The sequence below is a fragment of the Natator depressus genome, chromosome 1 (assembly GCF_965152275.1).
Source record: "Natator depressus isolate rNatDep1 chromosome 1, rNatDep2.hap1, whole genome shotgun sequence".
In the NCBI taxonomy this organism is placed as follows: domain Eukaryota; kingdom Metazoa; phylum Chordata; order Testudines; family Cheloniidae; genus Natator; species Natator depressus.
In genome coordinates, this window is record NC_134234.1 from 245838128 (window position 1) to 245858279 (window position 20152).

At 44.3% G+C, this 20152-nt stretch overlaps 1 protein-coding gene across 5 annotated transcripts in view; it reads left to right on the forward strand.

Annotated features, from left to right (window-relative positions):
- The window catches only part of SLC37A3 (solute carrier family 37 member 3), a 47693-nt gene that overhangs the window by 20287 nt on the left and 7254 nt on the right, over positions 1–20152 (forward strand). For all 5 annotated transcript variants that reach the window (XM_074940164.1, XM_074940154.1, XM_074940172.1 and 2 more), the window contains exons 4-11: positions 237–329; positions 1626–1709; positions 4064–4209; positions 5173–5269; positions 11084–11168; positions 12287–12468; positions 18727–18868; positions 20039–20140. In XM_074940164.1, the coding sequence (XP_074796265.1) occupies positions 237–329; positions 1626–1709; positions 4064–4209; positions 5173–5269; positions 11084–11168; positions 12287–12468; positions 18727–18868; positions 20039–20140 (931 nt within the window). The remainder of the gene's footprint in view (positions 1–236; positions 330–1625; positions 1710–4063; positions 4210–5172; positions 5270–11083; positions 11169–12286; positions 12469–18726; positions 18869–20038; positions 20141–20152) is intronic.

The following is a 20152-nucleotide window of genomic DNA, read 5'->3' on the forward strand; positions in this document are numbered from 1 at the left end:
TTACCATAAATATTAATTGTAGTGTTTCTCACTGGTGGTGTGCTAGAAGTTAGTTGAGGTCTCCAGCAGGAAAAAGGTGCTTTTCATAGAATTTGAAGTGGAAGTTCATCCTGACTCAATCAATTAGCTAAAGTATTTCAGAGATGGGATATTACTGGAGCAAGGTATTTCTTGTGTATTGTAGGATGAGATCTGTCTCTTTCGAAGACTCATGATTCAATTGCTTCTCTTTGTAGCTCTGGAACAGTAGCCATTTATTTCCCAATGCAGAAGATGCCACTCTTTTCCTGGGGACGTTGGACACTATCTTTCTCTTTTCCTATGCTGTGGTGAGTAAAACTTAATCACAGCTGCCAAAGTTTGGGTGGGAAGGATGGTGAGGATGACCCATCATGTTTGAGAGTGGAGGGACAGGATCTGCTTTCTGCTCCTGACTAACACTAAGGGTTTGGAAGTGAACAGATTCCCTTTGGCTGCATTATTTTTGCCCTCACCTCACACTGATATGTTACATCTTTTAAGGGGTCTGCAAATAGGTTTAAGAGAAATCCATCTACTTCAGAATTACATGCTGAATGCTCCAAATAGCAATGGTGAAAGGCAGTCAGCATATAATCTGCTTTAAATTTACCTTCTCTGTCCTCCCAACCTCTTTCAGGTCTCCTAGAATCCAGCACAGTCTCCAACACCACACGCTAGTGGCATGTCACATCCACCACGGAAGTCTGACATAGCAAGGAGCCAGACAATAGAGGAGTTTGGGGAGGAGGGTTGTAGGATCAAATAAATGTCTTTTGCACTGGTGTGTTGCACAGATTTAAGGAGGCTTTTTCAAGTGGTTTTGTATCATGCAGGGTAACAAACACTCTGCAAAAGACACTTCCTGGGCACTTCCCCCAATACTCTGGCTCCTTACTGAAGTCTGCTGTAGTAATGATGTGACATTACTGTAGTAATGATGTGACATTACATGTACATGTGGTACATGCTGGAATGTCTCTCAGGTGCATGGCAATTTGCACTTCAGGAGGCTGGAAAGGAATGTGGAAGATGGGGAGCCTATATTTAAAGTAAAATATTTCCTGATACATTTACCCTTGCTGTTTTGGGACACTTATTATATCACTCTCTAAAGTGGATGGCTTTTTCTGAACCTTTTAAGTCATATTTCTAAATTAGGCAAATTTCTTTACCTGTGTTGTTCATAACACCTTAGATTATTAAAGCTGAATTTCTAGAAATCTAAGCTTTCACTGTTCTGTTTGCTTTGTGTTTATCTACAGTTGGACACCAAAAACAGACTTGCAATTTTCATTCTGTTCATAGTCCAATCAGTGTCACTTTCTCAATCTAGTACAATGTTGCCATGTTTGCATTGCAAATGTTGCAGGAGAGCCTCCCTCAAAACAAAGTCATTGTCATTGAAATTTCAGGAGCATAAGTTCGTGGAAACACTTCTGTTTGTATGAGATCTTGTAAAAATAAATACCGCCACCAAACTTCTACACACCTGTACTTGGGGTCAGATTTGAGTTCCCAGCATTCCTTCGACTCTTCTTACAGATCATGCTGAAAACAAATGTAAACTATGTGGCTTTGCTTACCATACTTACCTGTGTTCTTAGGGTCTCTTTGTCAGTGGCATAGTTGGTGATCGCCTGAATTTACGATGGGTCTTGTCTTTCGGCATGTGCTCCTCTGCTTTAGTGGTAAGTTGAAAAATGTCTCTGCTTTGATGAAGCATGATTACTGTGATTTAGAAACTCTCCTTCCCTCTAAAACACTTGGCTTTTGTTTTTGTTTAGAGTCAAATGGCAGAATTTATCTGACCCTAGCCTGGCGCTGTGGGTGCTGGGGCTGGCATAGTAATAATACTTGCCCTACACCCCAGTGCTTCCTAAGTAGTGTTGTTAGGGGAGTGCCATGCTAAGCTGTTCAGAATGCTTTTTTTGTTTTGTTTTGTTTTGTTTTGTTTTTGAACTTCGTGGCAAAAATGGTTCGTTTATGGAGTTTGGCATTGGGCCAGACTTACTGTTTTGTATCATGACCAGAGTCTGAGGCCTACAGAAGAGTACTCCCAACCCCCTTAAAGCCTTTGTGGCAGTATGAATTTGTGGAGACGTTCCTTCAAACGGATGTTGTGACCCTACTAAGACTTGAAAAAGAGTTTCTTGACTACAAGGGGCCCAAATCTGGGCCTACACGTTCTCTTCTTCAGTCTGTTTTCTGTGTGTATCAGTACTGTTTTCCAAACCCACATAACTTTTTAAAATGGCTTTCCTTCCAAACAAATTCTTCCTTTCTTTTCTCTTACAAGAAAACACTAACATTAATAAACTAGTATGAACTTACTTGATTTTGCAGCTGGCGGTGGGTGAAATAAGTCAGAAGGAAATATCTGTAAGGAAAGACTTCTTCAGTTTCAAGCTTCCATGGATAGACACTGAATGTATTTTGTCGTATTGGGTTTTTAGTCATTAACATTACATGGATATGCCCATATCTTAACTCATCCCAATAACTGGGAGACCTATTGGTGAATTATTACATTTTGGAAATATCGATAAAAGCACATGCATAAATCAAGTATATTGCATCACAAAGCGTGCTTTGTTTATCCTGGATAGTGTAGGTTAGGGCTAAAGTTTCTGACACAGTCCCACATGACATTCTTATAAGCAAACTAAGGAAATACGGTTTTGGTTAAATTATTGTAAGATGGATGCACAACTGGTTGAAAAACCATATTCAGAGAACAGTTACCAGTGGTTCGCTGTCATACTGTTTCCCTGTCCAGAGGGAGCAATAAAAGAGGTGTAGAAAACATGGCCTATGAGGAAAGGTTGAAAGGACTGAGCATGTTTAGGACATGTCTACACTATAAGTGCTACAGCAGCAGCTATGCTGTTGTAGTGTAGACACTTGCTACAGCGATGGAAGGGGTTTTTCCATTGCTGCAGTTGATTCACTCCCTCAAGAGGTCAACAGAATTCTTCCATTGACCTAATGATATCAATAATGGGGCTGAGGTCATCTTAACTATGTGTCTCAGGGATCTGAATTTTTCACATCCATGAGCAGCATAGCTAGATCGACCTAAGATTTAGGTACAGGCCAGGCCTTAATCCAGAGAAGACTGGGGGTCTGAGAAGGGACTGTTAATCTTCAAATATGTAAAAGGTAGTTATAAAGAGGACAGCGACCAATTTTTGTTCTTCGTGTTCACTGAGGGCAGGACAAGAAGTAATCAGTTTACTTTACAGCAAGGTGGATTTAGGTTAGATATTAGAAAAAACTTTCTAACTATTAGGATAGTTAAGATCTGGAATAGGTTACCTGGGGAGGTTTTTGAGAACAGGTAAACCAAACACCTGTCAAGGGTGTTTTAGGTATACTTAATCCTACCACAGTGTGGGAGGTTGGAGGTTCCTTTCAACTTTACGCTGCTGAGATTCTATACTTACTCTACTCCATTGTGTTCTAGTAAAAGTACAGTCATCATCTGTTATATTGGTGAAGATTTTGTAATTTGAGACCTGATTTTAGCGCTCTTTGCTATTAAGTGTTTGCTAATAAAGACCATGAAAGCACTGTAGGTTTTTTGCAGGGGTTTATGCATCAGTAAAGTGGGAATTAGTGAGACTTTCCTGTATTTCAGTATTGTTGCATATTTAATATGACAGGTGTTTTGTCCATTAATCTTTGATTAAAGTTTTATTTTTGTAAATTAGTGGCCGCCACTACTCCTAGGGTGGGCTATAACTAAGCTGGGTACCACACTTGGGAGGAGGCATGTTTAGATGCTGCAGGACATGCTGTTGGTGACTCAGCAGGTGGTGCTGTTACCTCTGAGTCATCACTGAACATTGCGTGAGCATGATATTAGGAACACCTGAGCTGCTGGAGATGCTATCATTTGAATGAAATGGAAAACATAGGCCTGGAACCACTTCCTCTCTCTCTTTTCTTTTTCTTTTTTTTCCCCTTTCAATTTTCCATTGACATTTCCAGTCAGCCTGGAAGATTTGTACCAGGATCACAATTTTCCTCTCTTTCCCCACAGGAGTTTGTATTCGGCACTCTCACAGAATGGCTGCATTTCTACGACAAATGGTTCTACTGCTGCCTATGGGTTGTGAATGGCTTGCTGCAGTCCACTGGCTGGCCCTGTGTTGTTGCCATCATGGGCAACTGGTTTGGAAAAGCTGGGTACTTGATCTTTCTCCTTGGTTTAGTAGCTTATCTGTGATGCAGAACCGCAGTCTCGGCTGAATTCCCAAACCAAAACACTTCTCTGGCAAATCCTGTTATGGTGGCTAAACAATAACGTACTTACCTATTGTAACCTGAGCCTTGACAAGCAGTAAATGAATAGTGAACAACACAAATCTTACATGTCCCAAATAAACAATAAACAAAGTGCTGTTATCAGATATAAAATACAGTAATACATACTTCTTCACTACGTAACAGCTTTAACTCTGACAAAATAAGTTTTCATTTTGGGTCAGATTAAGGCTGTTGTATTGTGCCGAAACTTGCATTACCTTGTAAAATGGGGATAATGATATTGACCTCCCTTTGTAAAGTGCTTTGAGATCTGGGGATCAAAAATCTTCTATAAGAGCTGGGTATCATTATTATATGTTTTCTGTTCTTTGTTGATTTGGCCATTGGCATATATAAAACTCAGTTTGAACGCACAATTGCAATGACTGTGAGCACTCATAAAGTGCACAGCTAAGTTATTGGAAAATCTTGCCCATAAAGTGTTGTCGTTAGATTTAAGGTTTCAAACATCTCAGAAGGCTGTTTCAGATCACCTAAGGTAGGGCAACAGCAAGTCACATTAATAAGGGCTAGATAGAAACTTTGACCTGTTGTAGAATCAGAATTTGTCAGATTTACGTGGATAAATGTATCAAGTGTCTTGTGGGCTGGATCTGGTCTGGGATCTTGACACCACTGACCTAGATCTTAGTTTGACTCAAGTGAAGCAAAATGGGACATGATAGACAAACTTGTCTATCATGAGCTGATTATTTTACAGTATGATTTATTTTAAATGAAGCTGTTTCTGTGTGGGGAGGGAGTGGAGAATTTAATACTATTACATGTCAGTTAAAGCTATCTTCTCCCCCCCCCTTGCTCCATTTTGCTGTGCTTTCTCAGGAGGGGTTTTGTTTTTGGACTCTGGAGTGCCTGTGCATCAGTGGGGAACATTCTGGGAGCGTTCCTTGCCTCCTGTGTTCTGCAGTATGGCTATGAGGTGAGTAGTTGCTGTCTGATTTGGAGTTATGCGAAGGGCTGTCTTATCCCAGGGAGTCTTTTCCTGTCTCTGGCCCACTGAGACCAGATAAATAACGTGTTTTTCTTCTTTCCCGTGTCTATGGGGGAACTCTGCTCCCTATACCTTTGTGGCAACAGAGCACAGTAATCCTCTCCATTCCTTCTCAACTCCAGAGAGTACAGAATATTGCATGAGATTTGGAGGGGCTCTATCCCTTTAAAACTTACCCATTTCTGCTGAGCGCCTATGTCATGGTCACCTACCGTCTTCCTGAGTTGGAGAGGACAGAGTGCTGTTTGGAGCCAAATCTAATGCTGCACGTCAGCTGGCTGACAGACACTGCTGTTAAGCAGCAGTGAGGCACGGACAGGGCCGGATTAACCCATAGGCCCTCCTATTTTTAGGCCCTCCATTCCATATTGAAGTAACAGCTGAGTGACGGTAGTGGGGCCATCGGAAATTTTTTGTCTCATTGGATATTGTTTTGTACAAATTAATCCATCAAGATTGTGAATTCAATTTATGGTGGTTGTGATTTTGTCTTTGTGGGCTAAGTAATTGTTTGTGGGCCCAATCAATATCGAACTTTATACACAGTAGGCCTACACTGGACAGTAGAAACCATGTCAAAGAAAGGAGGATGGCAGAACTTGAAGGAGGCCAAAGAAAGACAGCAAAGACAAGATGTAGTACTGAAACGTTCTCCTTCACTCCTAATGTTTTTTCCTCCTCCTAAGTCTGGTGGTGAGGAAATCCAGGCCAATACCAGCCCAAGTGAACCTGCTGTGTCTGATAAAAAGGAGCAGCTTCCTGTGACTTCTGTAGCTGCAGTCTCACCCCACTCCTCTCAAGACTTTCCCAGTGATAGTGAGACAAAAAAAATCCTTCTCCAACAATCCAGGTGCGTAGGATGTGACTTCTCAAGATCTCATTGCATATTGGACTGAGAAGGGCCCACAGAAATGCCAGAATCTAGATGCTGACTTGTCATTGACAAAGCGAGAATACACCAATCAGAATAGTTATCTGACCAAATCAGTGTTTGAATATGTGAAGCCTAACAAACAGATTAGATGAGCCATTCTCGCTTGCCATTCGTCTTCTAAGAAAGTGTACTGTTTTTATTGCCACCTGTTTTCTGAAGTGGGGAATGTTCTGCAAAGGCTTCAGTGGTTGGAAGAATACTGCATACATTACCAATCATGCAATGAGTAAGCAGCATACATTCTCAGTTAGCAACTACCACGCCCAACAGAAAGTTGGTGGCAGAATTGATACCCAAATGGAAAACCAGTTTTTGGAAGCTGGTGCTTATTGGAAGAACATTCTCAGCTGTGTAGTTGAAACCATAGTTTTTCTTGCTGAGCATGGTCTGCCATTCCGTGGCTCAGATGAGACCGTTGGATTGAAACATAATGGCAATTACTTTGGCGTTCTAGAGCTAATCACTAAGTTCAGCCCTTTCTTAGCTCAGCACATCAATGAAGATGCAAATTGTGGAAAAGGCCATACATCATATCTATCAAAGACAGCAGTTCTCAAACTAGCAACCTGAGGACCCCCCACTGTAATTTAAAATTTTTGGGGGACCCACCAAGACCCCAACTCAGCCCCAGGCCCTACCCCCACTCCACCCATTCCCCCCCCCCAAGAGACCACCCCACCTCTTTCCACCCCTTTCCGAAGTGTGCCCCATCCCCGTTCTTCCCCCTTGCTCCCAGCGCCTCCTACGGAGGTTTGCAGGAGGTGCTGGGAGGGAGGGGAGGAGTTGATCAGCAGGGCCTGTGGACCCCCTGGAGTACCCTCAGGGTTCCATGGACTCCAGTTTGAGAAATGCTGTTGTATGTGATGGTTACCCCTTCATCCAGGGAGTGCTGCACCCCTAGTTCCAACATCTATGCATAGAAGTGATAGACACAGAGAATTCATCCAGAAACAGTGGTTAAATGGCAAGACAAGTTTCATTTTCCTTTTATCATAAAAAAAATCCTTCTATGACGGTGGTTATCAAACTTTTTTACTGGTGACCCCTTTCACATAGCAAGCCTCTGGATGCGACCCCCCGCCCCTTATATATTAAAAACACTTTTTAATATATTTAACACTATTATAAATGCTGGAGGCAAAGCGGGGTTGGGGTGGAGGCTGACAGCTCGCAAACCCCCCATGTAATAACCTTGCGACCCCTGGAGGGGTCCTGACCCCCGGTTTGAGAACCCCTGATCAAAGACTATTTGTGATGAATTCATTGCACTGCTGGCAAAGAAGACACTATCAGCCATCGTAGATGAGATCAAAGATGTGGGATATTTCTCAGTGTCCGTCGCCTCAACACCAGATCTGTCACATGTAGATCAGCTGATTGTCGTCTTGCATTATGTGCTACCCAGCGGACCAGTTGAGCGTTTCATGACCTTCATAAACATCACCAACCACCCGGGAGAAATTTGCCTCGTACCTACTCGATTTCCTCACCGAAAATGGGATTGACATCCGCCTTTGTCATGGCCAAAGCTATGACAATGCAATGTCATAGCTGGCAAATATTGGCAAATGAGTGGCAAATATTCAGGGATGTAGACAAAGATAAAAAAGCGCAATTGATTACATACCATGTGCTGCTCACTCACTCAACCTTGTTGGCCAGTCTGCCGTGGATTGTTGTGTTGAAGAAGTTTCTTTTTTTGGATTTGTCCAAGAATTGTACAGTTTTTTTTCTCTGCATCAACCAGTCGTTGGATGATTCTTAGAGATTGACTACCAAAGCGATGCCCAGTGCCCAGTCACTCTCAGGGACATGGTGGAGTGCCAATGCTGAAGCTGTGAATGCAGTTGTTCTGGAATACCCCAACATCCGTGAAGCGCTAGAGAGCATCAAGGATGATGAATCTCAAAAATCAGCAACAAGAAAAGATGCGAAGATCCTGAGTGATGCAATGCACCCTTTGGAAACTGCTATTTTGTGTGAGGTCTGGAATGATATACTTCAGCCATTCAGCAGGTGCAGTCTAGGCTTGCAAAGTGCTCAAATCGACCTTTCCACTGCTGTAAACCTAATGAGGAGTCTTGGAACTGTTCTTCAACAAATACAGGATAGTTTTGATGAGTATGAAATTCAGGGGGCTGCAAGGACTGCTTACCGTGAATATGTCAGTCAAATACTGCAAAAGACAGAAGACATGCGACAATGCAGCTTCCCACTCATTCAGTGACCAGGAGGCCTTCAGAGCTAATACCTTCATCACAATCATTGACAAACTGAAGAGTTCATTAGAACATCGGATCAAGGCTTACAAAAATATTGACAAAACCTTTACTGTACTGACAAATTTTTTGCCTAACATTTCAAGTTCCAAAGTCAGTGAAGGTATCAGATGTCTGTGTCAGAAGTACCCAGATGATCTCCCAATAGATTTTACTAATAATTTCTTCAATTTGTTGAATTTGCATCACTCTCAAATATAGAGAGAAAAGGTGACGAAAGTAAATCGTATTTGGACATACCGAGTTGTCACTGAATCCAGTGTGATAGAATGTTTTCCAAATGTTGAAACTGCATTATGCCTGTATTTGTCACTAATGATTACTAACTGTAATGGAGAACGTTCCTTCTCTCTTCTAACCAGGGTCAAAAATGTCCTCCGATCCCCCATGACACAAGAGCATCTCAGTGCTTTGTCCCTCTTGAGCATTGAGAATGAAATTGTCAGGTCTTTGAACTACAATGACATCATTCATGACTTTGCCACAGTTAAAGCTAAGGGGAAAAAAATTTGTTTGAAGAATTGAGTGTAGTCAGAGTAGAATAAACTTGTTAATTTTACATAAATAAATATGTATATAGATAAATGTTTGACTTCATAATTTTTTTTGTAATATGTAATTCATACTTAGACCCTTCTCTCCCATTAGCCTTAGCCCTCATAACCTTAATCCAGCCCTGGGCACGGACATCCGTCAGGTGTGGGGATGGGCATGCCACTGCTTCAGGAAGCATTTAACAAGGATTAGCAATTAATATGGCTCCTTATAGAAATAGACCCAAATTGTGTTCTAGTTAAGGTAGCAAAACTGCTTTCATTATAACCACCTGTTTTCAGCCACTCTCATCTTCCCAAAACATACACCTTTTGGGATGGAATTGTCTATCCTTGGCTTCCTCCTGGAGGTAAAAACTATGAAAGTTTGAGTAAAATACCTTCAGCTGTTTTTCTGTTACGGACGAGTAAAAAATTCTCTTCCCACTACATATTTTTATATATACTTTTAAAGAGGCTAGGCCTAAATAGGCTGAAATTTGAAATGTAGTTCTCGCTATGCAGTTTGTGCTTTCCTTCTCTTTTTGGGGATGGGATATAAAAATAATCTGTGCTAAGTAGGGTGACCAGATAGCAAGTGTAAAAAATCGGGACGGTGGTGGGGGGTAATAGGTGCCTATATGAGAAAAAGCCCCCAAAATCGAGACTGTCCCTATAAAATTGGGACATCTGGTCTCCCTAGTGCTAAGGTCAATCTGACTGTGCTCAATGAACATCTTGTATGATTTTTAGCAGAGCAGGTGCAGTCTGGTGCTGGAGAACAATAGTATTGTAGTTAAAATCAAAACTCCTCCCCCCAACTGCCAACCATCACTTGGGTAAAAATAGTTCCATCAGGTAGACATATTTATTGATTTTGAGTTCTATAGGATAACAGAGCTGCTATCCCAGGCTCTAGGTGTTCTTGACAATATTGAAATATACAAGTGTTATAAGTTACAACTTAATCTCCAGCACTTCTCCACCCAGCAGTGGCCAAGCAACAAAAAGGAGGTGTTAAATCTACCTTATGACCAAAGCTAGGGAGAAAAGAAAAGGGTTTTGCATTGTGGCTTAAAGGCCAGACATGAGCTGTTTTGGACCAAGTTTGGGGAAGAGCTCCAAAGTCAAGGACTCTTCACAGAGAACCCCCTGTTGGCAGCCTTTTCTCTCTCATACCGAGGGGGCTCCAGCTTGAGCATGTCCACGGACTGCAACTCCAGTCTTCACCTTTTGGACAATACAACCTGATTTTAGGACGTTCTCTCCTTGTCCGCCCATCCCTGCCCCTTGTAAAGCAATATTATATAGCTAGTGACCTGAGAACAAGGCAGTATTTATGGACTAAATATACACATTTCCAGTATTCACTCTCATGGAAATCTTAAATGCAGCAGAGTGTAAAGGGAGAAATGTTCATGTGCTCTGCTCAAGTGCCTGCAGGTCCTTATTGCACAAACTTGAAAAATAGTATAGAAATACAATAGCTTATTATTTTAATTTATTCCCCTCTGCCAACAGGAGGCTAAGCTCCAGGAACATTTGTTAGGATTCACCCTTCTGAATGGTAGATGCCTGTACTTACTCTGCTTTGTTACCACCAAGAGCAGTGAGGTGCCAGCTGTGGCCATTACTGTAAGACAAAATGTTCATTATGTGCCTGCATTAAAGGGAAAGTGAATAAAATCTGGTGTTCTGTGTCTAAGCTCCTTCCCCACCATGATATGTCCATTCCAGTGCTCCCCCTCCAGTGAGGTAAACAGCATAGTGTCTACTCCAGAGGCAGGGGTGACTGTTTCTAGGTTTTATGGAGATAGTCTGTGTTGGTATGGCTTACTCTTGCACAAAGTTGGGGTACAGAGAAATTGCATGTCTCATTGCATAGAGACCCTGTGTGACTGAAAGTTGTTGGAAAAATAGAGATGAATGTTTAATTTAGAATAAGATGCCAAAGAGCAATGTGAAAGATCGTGCTTTTATTCTCTCGTCTCTCCAGTATGCCTTCCTGGTGACAGCGTCGGTGCAGTTTGCTGGAGGAATCATTGTCTTCTTTGGACTTCTGATTTCCCCGAAAGAAGTGGGTAAGTAAGAGGTCCACATCATCTTAAACCCTAGTCGGCAAACAGGTTTGCAGATCCCCCATGTTGCATTAAAAATGTGGTTAACTTTGCCACATCACTTTAAAAGCCCAACTCCTGCTGCCAAAAGTTTGTGTCACTGACACTGTTCGAAACTTGCCTCGTAGCCCAGTAGTGGCTACCCGAGTGAACATTTTCTTGGCCTGCAACACGCTAGGTGCAGACAATGTTATTCACATGGACAGTGTCAAAGAGGGGTCCGACTAGTGTGCAAACCATATTCCTTAGAGTGCACTCAGTTCCCAAGTGTCCTTCCTATGGAAACTAGGTGTTTTTCTAAGCATTAATAGAGGAACATATAAGTGACTACCATGGGAGTAAATTGTGTTGAGCACTAGATTCAGAATCCTCTCCATCCCATGAGGGGAAAGAATGCCTTGGGTTTGCAAAACTGCCAGCTGATTAAGGATTGGCATATGGGCTCTGAAGGGGGCACAGGCTTAACTGAGAAGATGGTTGACAAGGCAGAGTCTCCAGTGTGAGTAGAAAAGAGATCTTCAGGGCGTTGTCAGGGACATGGTGGAGTCTCCTAGGTTTTTGGGGAGGTTGCAGAGGAGGTAACTGTTGACATGCTGGAGTGTATATAGGAATGTCCTCCAGGTCAGACAGCCTAGGATAGCTTCTAGCAAATCCACCATACGGAGTCTTCCTGTTAGTTCATCTGTCAGGACTGCTTCTGGTACACGGTGAGCATCCATGTTCAAATACTGCCTGAGATGATATGTGCAGGACCTACGCACAGGGAGTCTAGCCACTAAATAGGGGGAAATGCACTAATTTGTTGTGTCTTCCAACTAATGGCCAGACACTCAGAACAGACAAAGCCGACGCCAGGATCAGACAGAATACTTTCAAGAGCGCTAGAAGACAAGGGGTAGTTTCTACTGGCGAATCTGCAGAGCACCATCTAGAAGAGTTTCTAAGCCAAAGGAGGATGGAGGTATGGGAGAGCAAGCGGGGTATCAGAAGGGAGAAATGCTTAAAAGGAGTGAGCATGGGTTTTGTGTGGGGAAAGAATGGTGGTGCCCTTTGTTTCTAGTGTATGTTCTCATGTGTTATAGGCCTCCCTGAGCTTGGAGATGAACAGGACGGCAGTGCTGAAGAAGATGCAAACAAACCCTTAATGAGCAATAATGAGGAGGATGAGGATGATCAAAATTACTCTATTCAAGCACCTGATACTATCAACCAGCCCAAGCCCATTGGCTTTTTCCAAGCTTGTTGTCTACCAGGTGTTCTACTGGTAAGGACTCAGCATTGTTGTTTGTGATGATGATTTACAAATTTAAAAATTTCATTAAAGCTAATGTTAAAATATATATATATAGGTTGGGAAAAGTTTCTGTACATCTGGGTATAGTACTTAGATTATCCACAGATATGAAGTTAGTTTTTAAAAGTGATACGATATATAGAGTGCATAATCAGCAATAACCCAAATTTAGGTGAATAGATTTAACAATAGTTTAGATATTAGAATCTGAGTACGCCGGTACATCACTCATGAAAAGTTGTACAGAGATTTGGTTGTGGAAAGCAAAATATATCAGCGAGTGGCGATTGTCCCTCAGTAATTGAGAATTAGGTTGGTTGTCCATTTAGAAAATACAGTCCATGAGGAAAGTATTTGTTACTTTCCTGACTGCGCTTCTCATCGGCAGTCCAGCTCATCCCTCCTGGTATTGCCAATGTCCAGTGAAGAATACAGATCACACTATCATCATTCTGAGAGCTAGAACCATGCTGGAGAGGACCCTGAAGGATGCCATCCACCCCCAATACACGGAAAACCTGAAACGGAAGCCAGACCTGGGCAAGGCATTTGAGGTGACGTGCAAGTGAGATACCAGCAACCACTTCCTCCCCAGGACAGCTTCACCCCATTTGCTGACTGGAGGTTCATCCACAGGGTCCAGCTTAACTGCATTCCACTGAATGGAGCCGTCCACCACAGGAATCGAGACAAGCGATGCAGGAAGTGTTGCTACGCCGAGATGCTACCCCACATCCTGTGTAGCAGCAAGCCCCATTTGAGAGCTTGGCAGCTGCGACACAATGCCATCCAAGATCGCCTGGCCAGAGCCATCCCGCAACCCCTGGGGAAGGTTGCCGTGAACTCTGCCATCCCCGAAACCAGCAGCCAACGGTGACTAGACATCATCATCACCAACAAGGACCGGAATAAGATCGTCACAGTAGACGTCACAGTGCCCTTCGAGAACAGGACCCCGGCCTTCCACGATGTCCAAGATCGAAAGGTAGAGAAATACGCACCTCTGACTGAAATCTTGAGAGCTAAGGGTTACCAGGTTCAGACACATGCACTAATCATCAGAGCCTTGGGTGCATGGGATCCCAGTAACGAGCGAGTGCCGAGAGAATGTGGCATCTATCAACGCTACTCTCAGCTGATGCAGCAACTCATGGTGTCGGACGCCATCAGGTGGTCGAGGGACCATCTACAAAGAAGACATCACAGGACACACACAAACTGTGTTAAAAGAACATTGTTAAGGTTGCAAAATCAAGCACTCAGAAGTTAGGAAATGTCAGGATTAAGGTTACCTATGCAACCAGAATTGACTGCCACACAGGCGGATGGGCAGATATGGAAGTGAGGGGGGACACAGGATTAATTAGAATGTTGAGGCTTGGGGAGAAGCTGGGAACTCCACACCATCAGGCAACCAGCGAGAGGTCCTGCAGTGAGGGCCGAAATTACCTCTCCCCATAACTTTGGGAGAACGAACATGCACGTGGCAGGCAGGGGGAGTACAAAAATCAAGAAAGAGCAAAAGTCACGCTAACTTTTTTTTTTGTCATGATTTTGAGGGCTCTGAGTCATACATATCAAACTTTTGGGGTTGGCAATACTGCCCTTGTGTGTATTCATTATAGTAGTCTTTAATTACATGATTGCAGTTTTTCCCCACAGGACACCTGTGTCATTCAGTGCACAGGATGGACAGAGCTCAGTTAATGAGTAGCTAGTCAATATTTTGTTTTATCCTTGTTGTTCAAGGTATGGCCCTAGACAGTATTTACTACACACTATTCAAACCCTGCTCTGAATACACAATTTTTAATTTCCTCATGGGCTTTCCAATGGCGCTTATCACTACAGTAACTGAATGCTTCACAAATAGTAATTTATGTTCATAACAACCATATGTGGTGAGGAGTGGTATTATCCTCATTTTACAGATGGGGAGCTGAGGCACAGAGAGATTGAGGTCAAAAGTGCCCACTAATTTTGGGTACCCAATTTGAGATGCTTAGGGTCTGATATTTTTTTTATTTCCGAGTACTTAGCATTATATGTTCAAAGCACAGACTTTGTTGCAGCTGAGTGTGCTCTTCACTTCTGTAAATCCGACCCTTAACGTTGCACCCTTAATGTTCTTTTAACACAGTATTTTGTGTGTAATTTCCTAGGTTTTTATTTTAAGCAAACTGGGGAAAAAAATCCATCAGGTGGCATCATATTGACATCCACCTGGGTAATGGACAGAGGTGGAATTTTTAGATCCACTGAAGAGCTAACTGAGTAACTGGTAGCAGTAGTAGGTGGTTGTCATCCTCCATGTGGACCAGCACTATAGGGGGCTGAGACATACTTTGCCAGGGAATTTCACAGATGTTTACTGACAGCCAAGGAACGGTGTGGTCTGTCTTGGGTTCCATTCCAGGTTCTGGAGAGGAGTGTTCTAGTGGGCACATACCCTTCTGTTCCCTCCACTCCAGCCTGTCCCTGTCCTAGTCCTTTCTCTTATCGAGTCCTCGCTCCTTGTCCCAGTCCCCATCTCCTTCCCTACCCACTCTCAGGCATCTCATCCCAGTCTTCATACTCAGCCAGTCCTAGTGTCCTCCTCTGGACTCCTTGTCTGAAGCCTCATTTCTCTCTCTTCTTCCCTCTCCTCCGCCCATTGGTTTCCAGTTATTCCACACACCCCTGCCCATCTCACAGTCCCAGTCTCTAGTTCAGTTTCTCCCCTGCCGCCTTGCTCCTTGTCAGATCCATCTTGCTGTTTTTCCCCTCCACCTCCTACCCCAGTTCCCAATCTCCTTGTCCAGCCAGTCCCAGTCTCCATCCCTCCTCTTAGCACCTCATCCAATCTCTGGGCTTGTCGACCCTTAAAACCACAGTGGCACAGCTGCAGCGCTTCTGGGTAGCCATTACCTACGCCCACAGGAGAATTCCTCCCGTTGATGAAGGTAATCCATCTCACTGAGAGGCCGTCACTAGGTGAACTGAAGAATTCCTGCCTCTACACCGGCGGTGAGGTCTTTGTAGCTGTGTCTCTCGGGGGGTGTGGATTTTTCGCACCCTTGCGTGATGTAGCTATACCGATGTATACCAGTGTAGACCTGGCCTCAGTGTTCCACACATCCAGCCCCGCTCAAATGACTCCCAGTCTCCTTCCTCCACCAGTCCCAGCCTCTCCTCCACCCCAGCCAGTACTCCTCTCCCACAGCTCCCAGTCACAGTTTTCTCTCTCCCGCCTTCTCCCAGTCTCACCAGGCTCCTTGCCCCCATTCTACTCCTTTCCCTTCTACAGGTTCAGCTCTTGTCCCCTCTGCATTTGAGTCAGGCAGCTTCCTCCTCCATGCTGCATTGGCGCCAGCAGGGTGGCTCTTGAGAGCACAAGAGAGACGGGCTCCCTGCCCGGTTCTGGTGCCCAGCCCTAACCTGGAGCAGCTGGGAGCTGCAATTGTAAGGAATGTCTGGCTTTGCCTCTCTACCCCTGAGCTGTCGCATGCACAATCCAGTCACACGCAGCAGTTGTGAGGAGATGCAGCATGTTCCATTACTCTGTGGGGATGGCACATGTGTAGTCTGGTCAATGCTGGGACCTGTGAGGGGCTGGAGTGTGGAGTTAGCTCAGTGGCTGCTAACTTTGAAAGGCAGGTATAAACATGGACTTTTTTCCCCCAAAGGCTTATAACTTGGCAGATATTCACAGGAATAGCAAAAGGCCCATCCCTGATCCTGACACACATGCCACCCTCTGTGAAGCATCAACTTCCTGTTCCAAGTGTGGGGCACTAGAACTTTTCAAAGAAATTGTCAGAAATGTTTTTAACATGGGAAGGACAGAGTGAGTAGCAGCCTTAAGCTGACTCACCACTCTGGGCACTTGGTAAACATCCCCACATGGGGCAAGTTAGGGAGATACTTGGTTAAGGACTGAATGATTAATCAATTAACCAGGTGGCTCAGGATACCGGCTGAGAACAGATAAATGCCAGACAGGAAGAGGGGAGGGGTAAGCTGGAAGGGCCAGAGAAGCCCAAGATCTCTTCCCTCTCACCCTGTGCCTAGGGAGAATGTGTGAGCCCTCAGCTGTGGGGAACTTGTTCTGTTTTATTTACAATGTGACTATAGCCCTTTTAGTTGGACTTGTCACTAGCTGTGTGTGAGGCCTGTTTGCAGACAGGAATCTAGGGTGAAGGAACCCTGCCCCGTGACAATGGGCAAAACAACCTTATTCTCACAAATGGCTAAACGATTTTGACCTAAACTTAAAAGCAAAACCCCACTAACCTGAGGGGCACACCTGGCATGGAAGACTTCACTCCCAACGTTAAAGTTTGGCAAAGTTATAGACAACCGAAGACAGGGTTTTATACTGTAACATGTTTGACGGCCTTAATAATAGGTGAGGTGAGCACTGCCTCTGCTTACAGTAGCACCTAAAGGCCACAGTGAGAGTCGGGCTGCCACTGGATGGGGTATTGTACAGACCCCTCTGTCACTGAGTAATTCCATGTATACAGCTTGGTGAAGTGATGACTAAGGGGAACATAACCACCTTGAGCTGTGTAAAGGCCATGCAGGAAGAGGACTAATTTTTTGGTGGGGCGGGGGGAGGTTCTGGGAGAAATGGGATAAAACGTTGAATGAAATGGAAGCTGAATATCAGAAAAAAGGTCCTGATGGTGTGATCTGATGGTGGAATAACTCCCGAAGGAAGTAGTGGAAGTCCCCTCACTTGAGCCCTGTAAAATTAGGTTGGTCAGAGCGCTAACAAATACATTGGAGGAACAGTCCTGCATGGCCAGGGCAAAGGACTGGAAGATCAAATTGATCATCTACCCTGTGTTGTTCCAGAATTACTTCGTTGCACTAATGGGGCCTTATGAGCAGCTTGGATGTGAGACTGGAAAGTGAATGTGGATGCCTGAATAGAAACAAGGATACCTTCCAAGAGATAGATACACTTATAAAGCAAATCAACTTTTTTCCTACTCTGGTTTTCCTCAGTTTTTCCCCTTCTCCGACCGAACAAGTGCAATGGAACTGTCTTTACACTGACAGCCTTCCTCTCGGGTCTCTGGAGATTAAGAATGGCTAATCTCTCAAGCAATCTAGTCAACCATTCTGAAGTGCTTTGTAATAAGCAGTGGGCTTGGTAAGGCCCAGTCCTGCTCTACCTGAAGAACTCTTGCTGACTTCAGTGGAAATCCTGCTCAGAGGCAGGTAGGCTTGGGCCCTATAAGACAGGAGGCTTAAAGGGAGACAAGCCTCCATTGTTCCGCTTGCTAATCAAACGCCTGCCGAAGAAATGGTGTGTGTTCGGAGGCATTTATTTTTATATCAAAATGTCTCTGGCACTAATCAGTGTATCACCTATGTCTCTTACCATATTAGACCAATCTGATCATTACAAATCCACAATCTATCCTCTTGGGTACCTTAAAAAGCTACGGCACTAGCCACTGAGCATTGGAACTCTGCAAACATGGCTCCCTTCTACTGCGACAGTGATGGTCAGCCAAAATAAGCATACCTTACACCTGCCCTGAAAGCTGCTGAGCCTAGGCTCTGAGCTGCCTGAAGGGAGGTATTTCCACAGGTAAAGACTCCACTGAGAGCGTCCTCCTGCAAGCTAAGGCAAGTTCACTCCCCAGAACCATAGCAAGAGAACCACAGACAGTCTCAGCTGTCGGGAGACATGGTGCTCTCTCAAGCATGCCCAGCGCTTGTGTCTTGAGCTCTGGGATACAAATGTTTGGATATTAGGAGGAGTTCTCTATAGGGTGCTTTGAGAATGTAGCAGTATTCTGAATGGCACGCCGTGATGCAGATAAATTGTGCTTGCCATAGTCTTTCTCAGCGTAGTGCACAAATAATGAAGAGCCCCTGGCTTGCTTAGTGTCACATGGTTCACCTCCTCCAATCTAGGAGATGAACGAATTGTTTTCCTCTTCACAAGCTTGTGCTTCAAGTGAAGCTGCTGGAAGAATTGGTGTTTCAAGCCATTGTGTCCAATGAAAAGAACACTAAAAATAGACATCCTGGTTGGTTTTTTTCTCCTCCCCCCAATCTGTCCCTTTGATGTTCAGCACTGGGCTTTCCTGACCTTGCATTCTCATGTGAAATGCAGAAGCACTTACCATGGGCGCTTCAGCTGTGGGCTTATTGGAAGGAGGAGGAGTTGCTGCTTGTGGTTTTTCTAATGCTAACTGCTTGCTGGTTTTTTGGCTATTTTTGTCTTAGTATTCACTGGCCTATGCCTGCTTGAAACTAGTGAATTACTCCTTCTTCTTCTGGCTGCCGTTCTACCTCAGCAACAACTTTGGATGGAAGGAGGCTGAAGCTGACCAGCTTTCGATTTGGTACGATGTGGGCGGAATCATAGGTAGGTGCAGCAAGCAAACCACGTCTTTCTTTGGTTGCCCAGCTCTTCTGTCTTTTGCTCTTTAACATGAAGGAACCACATGGGCCCAGTGGGGTCTAAGTAACAGTTTACTGAATGTGCCCCGCATGCAAGGCCTGCTTACATACACTGCTTCTCTGGCTGCATTGTAAGCTGTAGGATGCAGTGAGTACCACTAGAGAGCTCACAGACTGTTTAAAGGGGTACTACCCTATTTCTGTACACTTCAGCCATAAGAGTTTTTCTTCACTTGCTGTGAATATGAAAGTATCCCACTCAAACAGATGTCTCCCCGGTTTCCTGTCCTACTTCCCACCAGAATCCCTGAGCGAGAGGGTAGGCCTGGATTAGGGGTACGTTCTACCCTAGAAGCCGTTTCCACATTGCTGCAAGCAAAGGGCTCAGTTCAGCAGTGCGGTGAGCGGGCACAACTCCATTGTCTTCAATGGAGCCAAGTGTAGTTGTGCTTGTTTATGCCAGTGGTAAAATCTATCCCTGTGCCTCCTAGCCAGAACAAAGAAAGCCTCTCTTTATGGCTAGAGCTCTGCTATCCCATGTTCACTGTTTCTTGGCTTGGTAAGTCGTCCGCTCTGCTTTCCTGCAAGACACTTCTGGGTTTGCTTTGCTGCCTCTCTAGCCTTGTTTACACCAGGATTATTTCCTACTGCATTAACGGCAGTGCAGCTCCACTAGTGATTGCAATGATATCTAGATCTACTCTGAGCAGGGTTAGACGACAGTGTTAACAGTGTCACTGAGGTGCCTAAAATCGGTTCTGTGCTCCCACCAGCGGAACAGAGCCATTAATAGGAACAGTAGGAAACTCTAGGAGACGGCCACCAAGTGTTTCATTGCACAGACCTGAACTGAGATTGCAGGAAGGGTGTGTGGGGAAAGGAACGAACAGCAGAAGCACTGACTGGCTACACGCAGAGAGAGCGAGATATAGTAATCAATCCTCGCTACTGTGTCCTGAGTACCCTGATTTGATATTGCCTTGACTATGTCTCAGGCGGCAGTGAGAGTTTTGCCTACAATAGAGGTGCCAAAGGTAAAGATAAAAGAAAAGACCCAAATTCAGTAAGTGCAATGGTGTGTGTGTTCCATATGTTAATTGGAAGGGCACGGTGAGCTTTCATTTTATTTTTGCAGGTGGGACAATCCAAGGCTTGATTTCTGATATGCTACAGAAGCGAGCTCCAGTGCTAGCGATCAGCTTGCTTCTGGCTGTAGGGTCTCTCTTTGGATACAGTCGTGAGTATATTT